This window comes from Aquarana catesbeiana, linkage group LG11 (assembly GCF_042186555.1).
Source record: "Aquarana catesbeiana isolate 2022-GZ linkage group LG11, ASM4218655v1, whole genome shotgun sequence".
Taxonomy (NCBI): Eukaryota; Metazoa; Chordata; class Amphibia; order Anura; family Ranidae; genus Aquarana; species Aquarana catesbeiana.
The window spans coordinates 28,103,351-28,123,804 of record NC_133334.1 but is presented as its reverse complement, the minus strand read 5'-3'; the positions used below and the strand labels follow the sequence as shown (position 1 = coordinate 28,123,804).

The 20,454-nt window shown below is 43.0% G+C and overlaps 1 protein-coding gene across 1 annotated transcript in view; it reads left to right on the top strand.

The window, feature by feature from the left end:
• Positions 1 to 20,270, top strand: part of LOC141111678 (fibronectin-like) — a 159,442-nt gene extending 139,172 nt beyond the window's left edge. The window contains 4 exon segments of the mRNA XM_073603828.1: positions 1,865 to 2,134; positions 3,470 to 3,745; positions 7,158 to 7,415; positions 19,969 to 20,270. Coding sequence (XP_073459929.1) covers positions 1,865 to 2,134; positions 3,470 to 3,745; positions 7,158 to 7,415; positions 19,969 to 20,255 — 1,091 coding nt within the window. The 3' untranslated portion in view covers positions 20,256 to 20,270.
• The last annotated feature ends 184 nt before the right edge of the window (positions 20,271 to 20,454 follow it).

Genomic DNA, 20,454 nt, shown 5'->3' with positions numbered 1-20,454 from the left:
CGAGTGATCCGTGTTATCTGTGTATGATCAGAGTATGAGGAATGTGATTGTGAGGGTTCTGTAAGGCCACATGTGAGTATGATCCACGAGTGATCCGTGTTATCTGTGTATGATCAGAGTATGAGTAATGTGGTTGTGAGGGTTCTGTAAGGCCACAGGTGAGTATTTGTCATGATTGCTTTTTACGGCTGTAAAAAAAAGGGCACCCAGAGGTGCTTACATGACCTTTTTTACGTTCCACTTTTTACTAAAGACAGGTCTTGACCAGCACATTATTATTCCTTTTCTTTAAAAGAGAAGTATTGGATTTTTAATTTTCTGAATCACGCTTACCTGTGTGGATGCTGCATCTGTCCACCACTGGCTCTAAGGCTGAGAACTGAGCGATCAAACATCACTGATCATTTGGTTCTCACAGCTCCCTGAGGAGAGAGCTGCTGACTATCAGTCAGGTGTCTGCTCTGCCGCTCTGGTTCTCAGCGGCTTGCTGAGGGGCTGAGCCGGGTGTCGGTCCAGTCCTATATGATCACGATCTCATTACGTCAGACTACAGCAGGCTTCAGCCCGCTGTCTGCTGAAAACAGGCCACAGGAGTGCAGAACAAACAGCACTCCTGTGATCCATGGGAGGTTACTCAGCATAAGTAGCAGAATGGGGGGGGGGGGAGGGGCATAGTTAGTGTTAGGCAGGAATTCCACTTTAAAGTGTAACAATAGGCAAAACTTTTTTTTCAGTTTGGATAGAGTATGAGAGAGTTATAACCTCTCTCGTTTTTTGTATTTTTGTGCTCCATTGAGGAGATTTCCCTTCACTTCCTATCCCATAGCCAAAACAGAAAATGAGAGGAAATCCCTCCAAAGTGAGCGGTTCCCAAGGTGTCACCAGAACTAGTGTCCCCATTGGAAGATTTTTCCCTCTATTAATATTTTGGTGTCAACCCAAAATTTGGGATTTTCTTTTACTTTCACTTTTGATGATAAAAGTAAACAGAACAGATAGAGGGAGAATCTCCCTAACAGGGACACAGACAGCAATAAAAACTTGACAGGGGCCCCAATCCCTCTCCACTCCATCCAAAACTAGAAGAAAAGAAAATTGCCTTTAGTTACACTTCAAGAATTATGTAGATGGTAAAGGATTTTTTGAAGCCAGGTCCTGTACAGAAATGAGAATGATCACACTGCTATGGGAAGAGGCCCAGATGTACACAGGTGTATAGTAAAGTAAAGTGGACCTGTCTTCACTCTACATATCCAATCATGTTTAAAGAAATAGAAAATAGAACTTCTTCTTCCCACTATTTGATGCATAATTCAACTTTACTTTATACTTTACTTTAGTACAGTGGCTCCGACCAGAGCTTTTTTTTTTTGTTCAACCCAGCGGGTACCAGGCTTAAGAAAAAAAAAAGCTCTGATCGGAGCCACTGTACTAACTATGCAGTAGTTAGTACAGCGATCTCCTCTGCTGTGCTGTTGTGTTCTGACAGGGGGATGGTCCCCCCGCAAGGACAATCCGATCAGCACTCTCTGCCATTGGCTGAGAGCACTGATCGGGAGTCAGTCGGCTGCTGGTTTTCCAGCATGCTCATCAGACAGATGGTCGGCTTTTGTCAGACAGGGTGCCATACACACGGGACAAATGTCAGCCTTTTATTTTGAACCGGCTGATGTCTCCTGACATTCGGCCCGTGTGTATGGGGCTTTAGGTTCACTTCCCCTCACCTCACTTCACTCTTTAGTAAATGAGGCCTGATGCCTTCCTCTTCATTCTGATTGCATTGTGCTGTTCTGCCTGCTGTCTGTCCCCACCATTAATACAACCATTGTCTCTTTTAAGTGTATTTTCTATTTTCTTTTCGCAGATCCGACTCCACCAGGAAACATCACTTTTATTACAATCCTGACAAACACCACCACATTATCTTGGGTAGAGCCTGTAAACATGACCGGGGTGACAAAGTCATATAATATAACTTATTATTGGAATGCTTCTTCCCCCAGCACTGTGACAAGTAACTCTCTAAATGCCAACCTTACAAGTCTGAAATCTGGGAGTAATTACACCATTACTGTGGTGACAGTTGGAGTCCGAGGGTATTTGAGCACACCTGTCAGCAGATCTGTGTTTACACGTAAGTTCTTACCATCTGTCAGGATGCTAACTTTGCCAATGTGTACCCTCTAACTACACTTAAATCGATACCCAATGAGAAGTGATAGACTTACCTGAGAAGTGGAGACTAACAGACGGGTCTTGGTAGGGCAGAGTACCATGGAACAGGTTAGATCTGGGTGCTGGATCTACAGAATAGAAACCATGCTGGAGAAAACTGGAAGAGGGAGGCTCCGGAAACTGAGAAAGGAAAGAAAGCCCAATGCATCCCGTTGTGCATGATTTTTCCAGGGACATCTGCAGAGGATCCTGTACTGATACAAGACTTGGGACTAATTACACAGATTGTTGGTGCGTTTTTTCTGGCACATAGTGCAGACAGTGTTAAGAGTTTATTTGTTACAGTTCTATGATCACTCTGGAATGGATAAGACCTGGGAGTGGGATCAGGACTCACTGAATAAGGAAGAGGGTACCATATGAGGACAAATAACACAGGATCTCCCAGGAGTCCAATGCTGCGTACACACGATCAAAATTTCTGACAACAAATGTTCGATGTGAGCTTGTTGTCGGAAATTCCGACCGTGTGTAGGCTCCATCGGACATTTTCTGTCGGAATTTCCGACAACAAAAATTTGAGAGCTGGATCTCAAATCTTCCGGTAACAGAATCTGTTGTCGGAAATTTCGATCGTGTGCACACAGTTCCGATGCACAAAATTCCACGCATGCTCGGAATCAAGCAGAAGAGCCGCACTGGCTATTGAACTTCCCTTTTCTAGTCCCGTCGTACGTGTTGTGCGTCAGCGAGTTCTTGCCGATCGGAATTTCCTGAAAACATTTGTGCAACCATGTGTATGCAAGACAAGTTTCAGCCAACATCCGTCGGAAATAAATCCACGGTTTGGTTGTCGGAAACTCCGATCGTCTGTATGCGGCATTAGAGTCAACCATTATTCAGTAGGAACCCCCTCCTTTCACTGCATGCTGATCAATGGCCACAACCCCCAAGTTCACACTGATCTATAAACTACAGACCACTAGTCAGAGGTCACTAGGAACAGTCCAGAGGTCAGGGCTGGCTGTGGGCACAGATGGTCAGGAGCAAGCCAGAGGTCAGGATGGGCAGGGGACATGGCTAATCAGGAACAAAGCCAGAGGTCAGGATGGGCAGGGGACATCGATAACCAGGAAGAAGCAAAACTGACCCACTGGCTGAACAGAAAATAAAAAAACTGACCCATTTCTGGCCTGCCTTACACTGATACTATTAGATTGTATCTCCTTCAATGTCATTTAAGTGTTTTTCTCTATTTTATGTTAAGCTCACATGTGTGTATTCCACTTTCTAGAACCATATCCTGTGATCCAGCCACGATACTTTAATGTGACTTCAACGTCTGTGTCCTTAAATTGGAGCGCACCGAACGAATCTCAGACTTTTTACACATACAGAGTGCAGACAAATGTCACATCACCATCTTCAATAGCAAATGATATAATGGTGACCAATCAATCAGCTACAATAGGAAATCTGATCCCGGGACAAACATATACATTCCTGATATATACAAGAGCTGCTGATAATGTCACTGAATCTGATCCGGTGTCACTAAGTACCTGCACAGGTGAGTACAGCCGCAGTCCTGATCTTATCTCTGTGGTGGGGACACCATGAAAATACTTCTGTCAGTTTGGGAAGAGAGTGTCCCTTCAAAAGTACTTATTGTTTTGCCAAAGTGTATCAGATAAAGTTGATTTGCTTTTCTGATATACATAGAACTATTTGTTTTTTTATTAAACACGTGTTCACTAGTCGATTGCAACTTACATTTTTTAATTGACTTCATAGTTTTTTGTTAAAGCGGTTGTATCCCCTGCTTGGACATTTTTACCTACAGGTAAGCCTATAATAAGGCCTATAATAAGGCTTACCTGTAGGTAAAAAGAATATCTCCTAAACCGTGCAGGTTTAGGAGATATTGACCCTGCATGCAACCGCTGACGTCAGCAGCTCATGCGCTCTGCAGGTCCAGGGTATGTTGCTGGAACTTGCTGGAACGGAGGGCTCCCACGCAGATTAATGGGAGTGACGTCATCATGGCTCCGGTCACTCACAGCGCCGGAGCCAGCGATCTCAAAAGAAACACAGAGGGAACATATCAGCTCCCTCCAGTTTGACCTGAATGTGAGTGTATTTACAGTATCTCACAAAAGTGAGCACACCCCCCACATTTATGAAAATATTTTATTCTATCTTTTCATGTGACAACACTGAAGAAATGACACTTTGTTACAATGTAAAGTAGTGAGTGTACAGCTTGTATAACAGTGTAAATTTGCTTTCCCTTTAAAATAACTCAACACACAGCCATGAATGTATAAACCGCTGGCAACAAAAGTGAGTACACCCCTAAGTGAAAATGTCCAAATTGGGCCCAAAGTGTCAAAATTTTGTGAGGCCACCATTATTTTCCAGCACTGCCTTAACCCTCTTGGGCATGGAGATCACCAGAGCTTCACAGGATGATGTGGATGTTAGAGACCTTGCGCTCCTCCACCTACCGTTTGAGGATGCCCCACAGATGTGCAATAGGGATTGGGTCGGGAGACCTGCTTGGACAGTCCATCACATTTACCGTCAGCTTCTTTAGCAAGGCAGTGGTCGTCTTGGAGGTGTGTTTGGGGTCGTTATCATGTGGGAATACTGCCCTGTGGCCCAGTCTCTGAAGGGAGGGGATCATGCTCTGCTTCAGTATGTCACAGTACATGTTGGCATTCATGGTTCCCTCAATGATCTGTAGCTCCTCAGTGCCGGCAGCACTCATGCAGTCCCAGACCATGACACTCCCACCACCATGCTTGACTGTAGACAAGACACACTTGTCTTTGTGCTCCTCACCTGGTTGCCCCCACACACGCTTGTCACCATCTGAACCAAATAAGTTTATCTTGGTCTCATCAGACCACAGGACATGGTTCCAGTAATCTATGTCCTTAGTCTGCTTGTCTTCAGAAAACTGTTTGTGGGCTTTGTGCATCATTTTTAGAAGAGGCTTCCTTCTGGGATGACAGCCATGCAGACCAATTTGATGCAGTGCGTGGTGTATGGCCTGAGAACTGTCAGGCTGACCCCCCACCCCTTCAACCTCCACAGCAATGCTGGCAGCACTCATACGTCTATTTCCCAAAGACAACCTCTGGATATGACGCTGAGCACGTGCACTCAACTTCTTTGGTCGACCATGGCGAGGCCTGTTCTGAGTGGAACCTGTCCTGTTATACCGCTGTATGGTCTTGGCCACTGTGCTGCAGCTCAGTTTCAGGGTCTTGGCAATCTTCTTATAGCCTAGGCCATCTTTATGTAGAGCAACAATTCTTTTTTTTCAGATCCTCAGAGAGTTCTTTGCCATGAGGTGCCATGTTGAACTTCCAGTGACCAGTATGAGAGAGTGAGAGCGATAACACCAAATGTAACACACCTGCTCCACATTCACACCTGAGACCTTGTAACACTAACAAGTCACATGACACCGGGGAGGGAAATGGCTAATTGGGCCACTTTTGGACATTTTCACTTAGGGGTGTACTCACTTTTGTTGCCAGAGGTTTAGACATTAATGGCTGTGTGTTGAGTTATTTTGAGGGGACAGCAAATTTACACTGTTATACAAGCTGTACACTCACTACTTTACATTGTAGCAAAGTGTCATTTCTTCAGTGTTGTCACATGAAAAGATAGAATAAAATATTTACAAAAATGTGAGGGGTGTACTCACTTTTGTGAGATACTGTATATCACTACCTTTTATAAATAGTCCAGTACATTGTGTTCGCTAAGAAACAGAAATTTATCTACACTGTACTGCTAAAACCACCAACTGTGGAAGGGAGTTCCACATCCTCACCACTCTAATAGTAAAGAACACCTTATGCAGTTTAAGATTGAACTGCTTCTTGTCCAACTTCATTGTGTCTGGCAAATGCTGTAAATAATTTATCAATCATTCTAAACATGAAGTAGAAATGTGCAGTTCAGAAATTAGGATGTGTCCGAAGTTCTGAATTACAATAGTAATGAATTTAAATGAATCCGAAATAACGAAACAAAACATTCTTCCAAATTTTAACAGTTTTTAGATTGAATTTGAATAGTTTTCAAATTAAATTAGAATTTTTGAAGAGAATAAAATAGAATAGAAAATAAAGGAATAGTATATAAAAGAATAGAAAAGAATAGAAAATAAAGGAATGGAATAGAATAGAATAGAACATAAAAGAATAGAATAGAATATAAAAAACAATAGAATAGAATAGAATAGAAAGAATATAACCATTTCCCAAAATTTTAATAGAATGAACTCGAATATAATAGAAAATAATAGATTAGACTCGGAAAGAAAATAAAAGAATAGAATAGACTACAGTAGAAAAGAAGTGAATAGACTAGAATAGAATGAATATAGCCATCTTCCAAAATTCTATTTTGTAATAGAATACATTTGAATTTGAATAGAAAAGAATAGAACAGAAAATAGAATAGAAGATAGAAGAGTAAAATAGAATAGAAAAGAACAGAATAGAATAAAATAAAGAGAAAAGAAAAGAATAGAAAGAATATAACAATAACAGTTTTCCAAAATTCACATTTTGAATAGAATAAATTTGAAATCGAATTGAATATAATGAAAAATAAAAGAATAGAACAGAAAATAAAAGAATAGAATAGAACAAACAATAAAATATGATGGATTAGAAATAATATAACCATATTCCAAAATTTGAATTTCAAATAGAGTAAATTCAATTTCTAATGGAATTGAAATCGATTTGAATTTTTCAGATTCCGTTGAATTTGGAAAATTCGAATTGAATCGAATAAACAAAACGAATTCCGAAAAACAAATTAAACGAATTTCACTAAACAAATTCATGCAAACAATGAATTGAAACAAAACTAAACACATTTTTTCGTTCTGCAGATGTCTAAATAGAATGAGTCTTATAAAGCACATAACATTATGAACATTGTATTTCCAGTTCCCGGACAAGCTGTCAATGTCACAGTGAACAATTACCAGTCGGTGAATTCTCTGGTGGTGAACTGGGCGGCACCAATAGGAAACGTGTCCAATTATAATGTCACCATAACAGGAGATGTAAATAGGACATTACAGAATACATCTACACAAGTGACCTTCACTAACTTACTACCAGGAAGGAATTATTCCATCACTGTACAGACAATCAGTGGGAGCTGCAATAGTCCAATCACTACAGCAACCACAGAGGCCACATGTGAGTATGATCCACGAGTGATCCGTGTTATCTGTGTATGATCAGAGTATGAGGAATGTGATTGTGAGGGTTCTGTAAGGCCACAGGTTTGTCATGATTGCTTTTTCCAGGTGTGAAAACATCCACCCAGAGGTGCTGATATGACGATTTTTATGTTCCACTTTTTACTAAAGACAGGTCTGGGCCAGCGCATTATTATGCCTTTTCTTTAACCACTTGAGCCCCGGACCATTATGCTGCCTAAGGACCAGAGGTCTTTTTCCAATTTGGCACTGCGTCGCTTTAACTGCTAATTGCGCGGTTATGCAATGCTGTACCCAAACGAAATTTGCGTCCTTTTCTTCCCACAAATAGAGCTTTCTTTTGATGGTATTTGATCACTTCTGCAGTTTTTATTTTTTGCGCTATAAACGGAAAAAGACCGAAAATTTTGAAAAAAAATGATATTTTCTACTTTTTGTTATAAAAAAAATCCAATAAACTCAATTTTAGTCATACATTTAGGCCAAAATGTATTCGGCCACATGTCTTTGGTAAAAAAAATGTCAATAAGCGTATATTTATTGGTTTGCGCAAAAGTTATAGCGTCTACAAACTAGGGTACATTTTCTGGAATTTACACAGCTTTTAGTTTATGACTGCCTATGTCATTTCTTGAGGTGCTAAAATGGCAGGGCAGTACAAACCCCCCCCAAATGACCCCATTTTGGAAAGTAGACACCCCAAGGAAATTGCTGATAGGCATGTTGAACCCATTGAATATTTATTTTTTTTGTCCCAAGTGATTGAATAATGACAAAAAAAAAAAAAAAAAAATATTTACAAAAAGTTGTCACTAAATGATATATTGCTCACACAGGCCATGGGCCTATGTGGAATTGCACCCCAAAATATATTCAGCTACTTCTCCTGAGTACGGGGATACCACATGTGTGGGACTTTTTGGGAGCCTAGCCGCGTATGGGACCCCGAAAACCAATCACCGCCTTCAGGATTTCTAAGGGTGTAACTTTTTGATTTCACTCTTCACTGCCTATCACAGTTTCGGAGGCCATGGAATGCCCAGGTGGCACAACCCCCCCCCAAATGACCCCATTTTGGAAAGTAGACACCCCAAGCTATTTGCTGAGAGGCATATTGAGTCCATGGAATATTTTATATTTTGACACAAGTTGCGGGAAAGTGACACTTTTTTTTTTTTTTTTTTTTTTTTTGCACAAAGTTGTCACTAAATGATATATTGCTCACACAGGCCATGGGCCTATGTGGAATTGCACCCCAAAATACATTCTGCTGCTTCTCCTGAGTATGGGGATACCACATGTGTGGGACTTTTTGGGAGCCTAGCCGCGTACGGGGCCCCGAAAACCAATCACCGCCTTCAGCGTTTTTAAGGGCGTGAATTTTTGATTTTACTCTTCACTGCCTAACACCGTTTCGGAGGCCATGGAATGCCCAGGTGGCACAAACCCCCCCCAAATGACCCCATTTTGGAAAGTAGACACCCCAAGCTATTTGCTGAGAGGCATGGTGAGTATTTTGCAGCTCTCATTTGTTTTTGAAAATGAAGAAAGACAAGAAAAAACTTTTTTTTTTTTTCTTTTTTCAAATTTCAAAACTTTGTGACAAAAAGTGAGGTCTGCAAAATACTCACTATACCTCTCAGCAAATAGCTTGGGGTGTCTACTTTCCAAAATGGGGTCATTTGGGGGGGTTTTGTGCCACCTGGGCATTCCATGGCCTCCGAAACTGTGATAGGCAGTGAAGAGTGAAATCAAAAATTCACGCCCCTTAGAAAGCCTGAAGGCGGTGCTTGGTTTTCGGGGTCCCGTACACGGCTAGGCTCCCAAAAAGTCTCACACATATGGTATCCCCGTACTCAGGAGAAGCAGCAGAATGTATTTTGGGGTGTAATTTCACATATTCCCATGGCATGTTTGAGCAATATATCATTTAGTGACAACTTTGTGCAAAAAAAAAAAAAAAAAAAAAAAAATTTGTCTCTTTCCCGCAACTTGTGTCGCAATATAAAATATTCCATGGACTCGACATGCCTCTCAGCAAATAGCTTGGGGTGTCTACTTTCCAAAATGGGGTCATTTGGGGGGGTTTTGAACTGTCCTGGCATTTTATGCACAACATTTAGAAGCTTATGTCACACATCACCCACTCTTCTAACCACTTGAAGTCAAAGCCCTTTCTGACACTTATTTTTTACATGAAAAAGTTTTTTTTTTTTTGCAAGAAAATTACTTTGAACCCCCAAACATTATATATTTTTTTTAAAGCAAATGCCCTACAGATTAAAATGGTGGGTGTTTCATTTTTTTTTTTCACACAGTATTTGCGCAGCGATTTTTCAAACGCATTTTTTGGGGAAAAAACACACTTTTTTAAATTTTAATGCACTAAAACACACTATATTGCCCAAATGTTTGATGAAATAAAAAAGATGATCTTAGACCGAGTACATGGATACCAAACATGACATGCTTTACAATTGCGCACAAACGTGCAGTGGCAACAAAATAAATACATTTTTAAAAGCCTTTAAAAGCCTTTACAGGTTACCACTTTAGATCTACAGAGGAGGTCTACTGCAAAAATTACTGCCCTCGATCTGACCTTCGCGGCGATACCTCACATGCATGGTGCAATTGCTGTTTACGTTTGACGACAGACCGCCGCTTGCGTTCGCCTTAGCGCAAGAGCAGGGGGCGACAGGGGTGCTTTTTTTTTTTTTTTTTTTCTTTATTATTTTTTTGCTTTTTTATCTTATTTTTAAACTGTTCCTTTCATTTTTTTTTTTTTTTAATCATTTTTATTGTTATCTCGGGGAATGTAAATATCCCCTATGATAGCAATAGGTAGTGACAGGTACTCTTTTTTGAAAAAATTGGGGTCTATTAGACCCTAGATCTCTCCTCTGCCCTCAAAGCATCTGACCACACCAAGATCGGTGTGATAAAATGCTTCCCCAATTTCCCAATGGCGCTATTTACATCCGGCGAAATCTAAGTCATAAAATGCTCGTAGCTTCCGGTTTCTTAGGCCATAGAGATGTTTGGAGCCACTCTTGTCTCTGATCAGCTCTATGGTCAGCTGGCTGAATCACCGGCTGCATTCTCAGGTTCCCTGTTGAGACAGGAGAGCCAGAGAAAAACACGGAAGACGGTGGGGGGGGGGGGCATTCCCTCCCACGGCTTGTAAAGGCAGTCTAGAGGCTAATTAGCCGCTAGGATTGCTTTTACATGAAAGCCGACCGCTGGCTGAAAAGAATGATACCAAGATGATACCTAAACCTGCAGGCATCATTCTGGTATAACCACTCAAAGTTGTGAATGGCGTACCTGAAGACAAAAAAATGGTTAACAATAAAGCACAGTAAACAATAAAGTATAAATAATTACATACCTGAAAAACAAACATGATAAAACATAATAACAATAACAATAACAATAAAACACTGCAGAATAGAATACAGTAAAAAAAGAGCAGAACAATAGAGAGAGAGAATAGAGAGAGAGAACAATAAAACGACAACTATTTTTTTTTATTTTATATATATTTTTTTTTTTTTTACACTTTTTTTGTAACTAACTTTTATAACTGTAACCGGTTCCAGGTTCGGGTCTCTCAAAATGCGATGGCATCTTGGGAGACCCTGTGAAAGTGTGCCTAGTCTGTGCAATGCTGTACCCTACGCTAATACTCAACTAGTGTATGGTAGCGTTCAAAACATTCACCAATGCAAAGACCAGGATTGTCAGGACAGAAGGGACAATAATAGCGGGTGTCACGCCTATATCCGCGTTTGCTGCAGACACAACATCTTTTTTGGGGGGGTTCGTTGGGTAGGGGTACTCGGGAGGACATAAAAATGCCTCTCATGCAGCCGACTGCATTTCGTTGGGGGATGTGAATGGGGGAAGTACGGGCGCTGCAGAAGTGGTGGGTTCCCAATTAGGATTGGCGAATGCAGCAGGAAGGGCACTATGGGCACGACGGGCCTGTGTTTGTCTTCTTCTTGGTGGCAGCGGGACACTACTTGTGCTTGTCACCTCACCAGCTTGAACTGCACTTATGGGACTTGCCACGTCACCAAGTGTTACTGCAGTGCTGGTTTGACTACGACCGGGGTGTACTAGGCCGCTGGTGCTTGCCAGTTCAATAAAAAGCTTCCACAAAAACTGTTAGCGATCGCAGGGATCAGGCCTGACTCTGCGAACGCTGCAGTTATGCGTTTAGTGTTTTGTAAGTGACAGTGATCGATCGATACTGCACTTGGGTGGGCTGGACTGGGCCGGGCGGAGGGGCAAAACGCAGGTGCTAGCAGGTATCTGGGTTGATCCCGCTAACACTGCGTTTTTGGGAACCCTAAACTGCTGGGGACGCTAGTATAGATCTGATCTGATCGGATCAGATATTGATCCGTTCAGATACTATACCACTAAAGGAGGCGTATGCTGCGTGCGTGGGTGTTAGTGGTACTGGCGCTAACCTGACGCTGCCTGGGGCCGGTGCTTGCTAGTTCACCAAAATGCTACCAAAAAAACTGTTAGCGATCGCAGGGATCAGGCCTGACTCTGCGAACGCTGCAGTTATGCGTTTAGTGCCTTGTAAGTGTCAGTGATCGATCGATACTGCACTTGGGTGGGCTGGGCTGGGCCGGGCGGAGGGGCACAACGCAGGTGCTAGCAGGTATCTGGGCTGATCCCGCTAACACTGCGTTTTTGGGAACCCTAAACTGCTGGGGACGCTAGTATAGATCTGATCGGATCAGATATTGATCCGATCAGATACTATACCACTAAGGGAGGTGTACGGTGCGTGCGTGGGTGTTAGCGGTACTGGCGCTAACCTGACGCTGCCTGGTGCTTGCTTGCCAGTTCACCAAAATGCTACCAAAAAAACTGTTAGCGATCGCAGGGATCAGGCCTGACTCTGCGAACGCTGCAGTTATGCGTTTAGTGTTTTGTAAGTGACAGTGATCGATCGATACTGCACTTGGGTGGGCTGGGCGGAGGGGCAAAACGCAGGTGCTAGCGGGTATCTGGGCTGATCCCGCTAACACTGTGTTTTTGGGAACCCTAAACTGCTGGGGACGCTAGTATAGATCTGATCGGATCAGATATTGATCCGATCAGATACTATACCACTAAGGGAGGCGCATGCTGCGTGCGTGGGTGTTAGCGGTACTGGCGCTAATCTGACGCTGCCTGGGGCGACGCATATCACCGCCGGGCGATCAGGGGGCTAAACCTTTATTAGGTAATAAATGGCGGGTGCCCTGACACTATAAAAAATAAACGAACTAACCTGCGTCACCCGTAACGGTTATACGGTGATCAGTGGTGAAAGGGTTAACTAGGGGGCAATCAAGGGGTTAAAACATTTATTAGGTAGTATATGGGGGTCCCTGTCACTATAAAACGCTGACGGCGAACCTAAATATTTACCTCACTAACTAGCGTCACCAGCGACACTAATACAGCGATCAGAAAAATGATCGCTTAGCAACACTGGTGACAGGGGGTGATCAAGGGGTTAAAACTTTATTAGGGGGGGTTAGGGGGGTACCCTAGACCTAAAGGGGGGTAATACTAACTGTCCCAACACTGTAACTGTCACAAACTGACACTATGCAGTAATCAGAAAAAAAAAAAAAAAAAAAAAAAAAAAAACCTGCTGGTGTCAGTTTGTGACAGGGGGGGGGGGTGATTGGGGGGGGGTCGGGGGGCGATCGGGGGGGGGATCGGGGTGTTTTGTATGCCTGGCATGTTCTACTGTGTGTGTGTGTGTTGTGCACTTACATTGATGTCTTCTCCCCTCGGCGCTGGAACGGAAAATACCGAGCCGAGGGGAGATGACATCATTTCCTTTGCTGCTGTTTAGCATACAGCAGCAAAGGAGTGTTCCCATTGGCCGGCGGCGATCGCGAGGGGGGGGCCACGAACGGATGGCCTCCCCCTCATCTCGGATCGCCGGGGAACAGAACGGGACCGCTTCGGGCACCGGGGGGGGGTCCGATCGGACCCCCCACCCGCGAGAGGCAAATCACGTACATGTACGTGATTTTGCCTGCCCGTGCCGCCTTGCCGACGTAAATCGGCGTTAGGCGGTCCTTAAGTGGTTAAGGCTGCTCTCACATTGGAGCGGACAGGCGTTGACGGTAAAACGTCGCTATTTTTGTTTTTGCTGAGGTTTTCGGCTAGCGGCTGAAAAGGGGTTAAAACTACCCGCAACTAACTTTGCCGGCGGTTCTGCGGCGCTGCCCATTCATTTCACCGCTCCCTCATCGCCCCCAATATGCTGCTTGCAGGAGTTTTTTTAACGTCCTCTGAGCACATCGCCTCAGTGTGAAAGCACTCGGGCTTTCACACTGAGACTGCAGGAGAGCCGTTTTTCAGGCACTTTACAGGCGCTATTTTTAGACCAAAGGCACCTGAAAAACGCCCCAGAGTGAAAGGGGTCTAAAAGAGAAGTATTGGATTTCTTTTTTTTTTTTTTTTTATCATGCTTACTTGTGTGGATGCAGCATACGTCCGATGCTATATCAATCCACCACTGGCTCTAAGGCTGAGAACCGAGCGATCAAACATCGCTGATCACTCAGTTCTCACAGCTCCCTGAGGAGAGAGCTACTAATTGTCAGTCACGGCTGCCTGCTCTGCCCCCCCCCCCCCCCCGCTAACTGGAGCGCTGGAGCTCAGGCTCTCAGCGGCTTGCTGAGGGGTGGGACCGGGTGTCGGTAAAGGTCCTATATGATCACGATCTCATGACGTCAGCCTACAGCGGGCTTCAGCCCGCTGTCTGCTGAAAACAGGTCACAGGAGAGCAGAACAAACAGCACACCTGTGATTCTTGGGAGAAGTAAAGCCTTAATGCATTCTCTACATTAAAGAGGAAGTAAACTCCTGTGCATAATTTGTACGTATAGGTAGGTCTATAATAAGGCTTACCTATAGGTACTGTAAATATCTCCTAAACGTGCTCCATTTAGGAGATATTTACATTACATGCAGCTGATGACGTCATCGGCGCATGTGCTCTAAAGGAACAGCCACCCTTGCCATTCCTTCAGATACCTGTGCCGTGAATGATGGCTCCCCCCGCGCATGCGCAGGAGTGACGTCATCGTGGCTCCAACCTTTTAGAGCCAGAGTCCGTGGACCTGGAAGGGAGACCAGGAGAAGATATAGGCTGCCTCCAGCTGTGACATCACATCTCTGGACTGCTTGGTTTTTAGGTAAGTGTCACAGCACTGGCACATTATGCCTTTACCTTGGAGGTCAAAAAAAAAACAAAAAAAAACAAAAAAGGGTTTACAACCGCTGTATGGTAAAAAACCTTCCGCTGTGTGCTCCTCCATCCCTAAGACTTACCTGACTACTGTATTGATCCAGTGCTGTGCCTGGGTGCAGGTCTTCTAGCTCTCTTCCTGGTCTCACAGGCTTTGCTGGACGCAGTGGGAGCCATTGGCTCCTGCTGCTGTCAATCAAATCCAGTGAGCAGAAAGCAGTAGGCACGGGTGAGCCGCACTGTGAATGTCTATGGACACACGGCTCAGGAGCGAGCCCACATGCCTTCCCCCATAGGAAGTTGCTTGGTATGTGGGCAGACACAGAAGAGGAGAAGCAGACAGCATCGAAGGGAAACCCCAGAACATGAAATAAGGGGAGACTCTCTGCAATACCAATAGTGGCGGCTGGCGTAAAAAAATTTTTTTTTGGGGGGGAGCAAAGAGTATAACCCCCCCCGCCGGTCGGTCGGTTGGTCGGACTTACCCCATCACCGACCGCTTCCCCCTGCTCGGTGGCGGCGGTGGCGGGCTCCCGTTTTCCTGCTCTCCATCAATGGTGGCCTCCCGTTCTCCTGCTCTCCACGGCAGTGGCTTCTGTTTCCTCCCTCCTCCTCAATGGCCGATAGGGAGTCTTCTCTTTTTGGTGGGAGATCCAGAAGTGGTTAAAAATTACATATACAATTGATCCCAATACATTTTTTTCTATTTCTTCTTAAAATAGCTTCTAATAACAAAGCTTGTTTTGAAGATTCTCTAAACAAAAACTGAGTAAAAGCAAGACTAGGGTGGGGGAGCCCTTATGGTTTAATATTCAAGAGATACCGTTCCGTTTCGTTATTGAGGGTGAAAATGAAAGACAAAAACATTAGATTTACTAATATTTGTAGAGGTTGTTAGAAGCCTCAGGGTATCTGCAACAAAAATGAGAGCTTTTGGAGAATATTCCCGTCTCCACTCAGATCATTTGATAGGTTGTATTCAATTCTAGGGAAGGTCCTGGACCTTGATGACCCCAGAGATGTCTGGTAATTGTGAGAAGCTAAAGGCAGGGTTTGGGTCTCCAAGAATATGTTGTGGAGATGCCCAAATTGATCACAGTCGATGCTCGGGGAGGTCAGGAACCTTGATGTCCTCAAAGTTATCTGGTGCTAGTGAGAAGCTTGAAATAGGTGCAAAGGTCTCCAGGAGTATGTAGCAAAGACACCCAAATAGAACGAGTTCTTATAGATTGGATACAACGTCAAATCAGGTATCATCAATAGGCTTTATTGACGGTATACTTTACAACACGGACAAGATGTTTTGTGATGAGCATATGGCCACTTTCTTAGGTAGGGTGTATCACAATTCTAACATGAGCTGGTCCGCTTATTGTAGCCCCTAACGGTGCTATGAGAAACAGAGTTGTGATACACTCTGCCTGACTAAGTGCCTGCATACCCACAATGAAACACGTTGCTGGTGTTGTAAACTACATTTACCATCAATATAGCTTTTTGTTGTCATTAGCTTTTTTTTTTTTTGCCATGGTCATCCTTACACAACCTATAACTAAAAAAAGCCAAATTTAAAGGAGCTTCATTTTCAATTGCTGCACATATAATTAAGAAATAGATTTTGTAAATAGTATACCACCAAAAGAACTCCGAGGTGTATTTATCACAGTGCATACTACATTTTTTTTCTACACAACCACTCTTGGACATTCTATAGCTATTTGCTCTATTTGGATTCCTCTGCTACAAATTCTCGGAGACCAGTGTGCTTATTTCCAGATTCTAATGATAAAAGTTTTATATATTTGAAATAAAAAATATTTTTACAAGGAGACATGGTTTCCAACATGCAGCTGACATTCTCTGCAGTATTGTTATAGTAAAGTGCTGCTCAGGGGCGTTGCTAGGTCTGCAAAAGATCTGGGGCTAGAGCCCATAGCAGCAGTCACCAACCTTTTTGCAGACCGGGGGGGGGGGGGGTGCGCCGGTGGTAAACAATTTTTCGCGGGCAAAGGCTGGTGTTGCGTTTCAATCATCATGGCACCATGGTTGATATGGTGTCAGGGTGATCGAAGCACATTGTTTCTATTGTTACATTCTAATATATAATTAAGTGGTTTAACTCACCATAATGCAGAATCAGTAGGAGCCCTGGGCGTGTCACTTGCCACATTTCCTGCCACCAGATGCAGCATGTCACTTGCCACCGTCGCCTGTCACCAGATGCAGCTTTTTAACTTGCCACCGTCACCTGCCACTAGATGTGGATTGTCACTTGCCACATCACCTGCCACCATTTGCAGATTGTTACTTGCCATGTCACCTGCCACCATTTGCAGATTGTCAGGTCACCTGCTACCATTTGCAGATTGTCACTTGCCACGTCACTTGCCACCATTTGCAGGTTGTGCATTTATACGTCACTTGCCACCATTTGCAGATTGTCACTTGCCACGTCACCTGCCACCATTTGCAGATTGTCACCCGCAACCATTTGCAGATTGTCACTTGCCACATCACCTGCCATCATTTGCAGATTGCCACGTCACCTGCCACCATTTTCAGACTGTCACTTGCCACGTCACCTGCCACCATTTTCAGACTATCACTTGCCACGTCACCTGCCACCATTTTCAGACTATCACTTGCCACGTCACCTGCCACCATTTGCAGACTGTTACTTGCCACGTCAACTGCCACCATTTGCAGACTGTCACTTGCCACATCACTTGTCACCATTTGCAGATTATCACTGAGTCATGATCCTGAGTCATTTTAGGGACGGGCCCATTACTAGGTAACATCGGCGCTAGTGCAGGGAAGCATTTGTTTTATTAAAACAGCAATCACAGATCATGCATGTGAGATGCTGCGGCAGTAACCAGGCAACAGAGACGCTGTAGTGCCGGGGGCCGCCGATGCCATGGAACTGCATGATGTCGGCACCAGCTGGCGCCCGTGTGGGGGTAATTGTTTAGACTACCGCAGTCATCACCGGCCGCGCGTGCGTGATGCGCGGGCGGTGACCAGGCAACAGAGGTCGCTGCATTGTTGGGGCCGCCAATGTCATAGAAACGAATGACGCTGGCTGGCCCCGCCCATCGAGGCAGACTACATCCAATCGAGGGAGGTGGGGAGGAGGAGTAGATGTGGGCAGCGTGAATGATGTGAGACGAGAAGAACAGGAAGTGGAAAAAACGAAAGAAAGAGAGAGAAACACGGAGGGAAGAAAGGGGGAGACTCAGGGCTATTGGCTCCAGATTCGGGGCTACAGCCTCGATAGCCACCCCCTGGCGACGCCCCTGGTGCTGCTATCAATTCAGGGGTTATCAAAAAAAAATTGCAAAAGCCAAGTTCTTACCTTTGAATGGTGATATATTGGTTTCTATGCAGAAATGTGCCTAATTTTGCCCTCTCTAGCTGTAGTAAATCAACCCCACTGTGCTAGTACATGCCAAAGTGAAGGAACCTAAGTATCCCAGAGGCTGTATGGGCCCTTGGAATAAGGTCATCAGCCTCACACCATCTAAAGAAGGCCTTTCAGGTGAAAGAAGAAAACTTACACACCCAGAATATGGTAGAGTTAGCAGCTTTCTACAGACGTTCTCTTGAAACATGTCCCTCAATATCCATAGCCTTTAAGACAAGAAGCAGGATCCGAGACAAAGGGTCTGCCTGAACAAGGAGGGGCCACTGACTCATTTTTACTAAGTACCAGGCTCTATTTCACTACCTTAGAGCTACCATAATGGTGAATATGCTTTTTGACTCAATCCTCTGTAGGAGGCGTGAATGAAGCTTCCATATGGGAAAACACATACATTAGTGTATATAATGTATATAAAATTTGTCTCTATCTACTGCTCTTTATTTGACATCTTACACAAAAAATTATCCTCACTTGACACACAGTGAAGAGTAACTGCCAGAATGTTGCACCATTCAGTCATCACAATTTTACTCCAAGTCGCCTGAAGCCAAATGCCTGAAGTTCAAAAATGTTCTGGAGTTTTTTTTTTTTTTTTGTAGCTTGAATCGGGCAGATTTGAGCGTTTTTTTGGCGCATTGTTATTCCTATAGAAATGAATGGAAACGTGCCATTTGCACGTTTTTGTGCGCATTCATGTGTTTTGTTGTGCGTATTTGCCCACTTTTCTGCTCAAATGAAAACATTTTAAAAATAAAATAGTAATAATGTATGAATAAATAAACGTAAAATAGTTACACAAATCACAAAAAACCTTAAATAAATAATACATAGATAAAATAAATTAATAATATGTAATAATACATGAATAAATAATAATTAACCCCTAACCTTTAAAAAAATACTAAATAAATCATTATTAATAATAATAATAATAATAATACAAAAATAAAAAACAAACACCTAAAATAAATTACTATAATAATAATTTTATTTATTTTGTGTTAGGGTTATTTATTTATTATTATTATTTTATTTTTTAAGGGTTAGGGGTTAATTATTTATCAGTACTTAGTATTAATTTATTTAATTTATTTATTTTTGATTATTTTTATTTATTTGTGTATTTTACATTTATTTATTCTAGTAGTAGTAGTCGTCGTCGCAGTAGTAGTAGTAGTAGTAGTCTGACAAAAGAAATTATAAATAATAAATAACCCTAATCCTAACATTAACTCTAACCCCTTACCCTTATGAAAAAATAAATAATAATAAATTAATAATAATAATTAAAACAAAAAAAGAAAGCTAATGGAAAAGCTGAAATGTCTAGCAACAGATGATACAACAGATGATAGTTTCTCTATTGGCTAATAAAAAAAACGCCAAAGCTCAAAAACTCTGTATAAAAAAAGTGCAAGTTGCGCAGAAAAATGCCGGAAAAACGCTCAAAGACGCTACACTCAGGTGTGAATGCAGCCTTATAGATGCCCCTTGGTGGTGCCACTACTGCAGTGGTACAAGCTTTTTTATGTGTTGCTGCAGACATAGAAAGCTTTACAGTGTTGTTAGAGAACACAAGAACCCAAGTGTGTAAAGATGATGTATGATGATGGTTCTGGCCTGTGCTCCATATACATCAGAGTCGGCTGCAAGAGGTGCATCGGGAAGGAATATAAAAGATAAAAACATTTCATTGCCCATGTGCAGTGTGTGGAAGAAATACAGCATTAGTTTACCACATTTTATTAGATGTTTTCTCTTTATTAAAATTAAACTTTTCTTCCTGTGTTCATTTTTTTCTCATTCTCCTATTCTGTTTCCCAGATCCTACTCCACCAGGAAACATCACTTTCAATACAATAGGAGCAAACAGCATCGCATTGTCCTGGGTACAGCCAGTAAATATGATCAATCTGGTGATGTCTTACAATATAACTTATGGGAATGCTTCTTCTTCTTCTCTCATCATTTGGGCCCAAAAAAGCTACACAAACAATACCACCCTTCGGAGCCTGACTTCCGGAACTAATTACACCATTTCTGTGATGACAGTCGGAGTTCGGGGGTATCAGAGCACGCCTGTGACCAGATCTGTGTATACAAGTAGGTAGAAAAAACAAGAAATCCTGTAATTGTTATGTCTATATCTTATTACAATTAAATCTATTATTATCTTTACTTTATAGAGCCATGGTCCGTGTCAAATCTGAACTTTGTTAATGTGACGTCAGATACTGTGATATTAAATTGGAGCAAACCGCTTGAGTATCAGAACACATACCGCTACAGAGTGCAGACAATTGTCACATC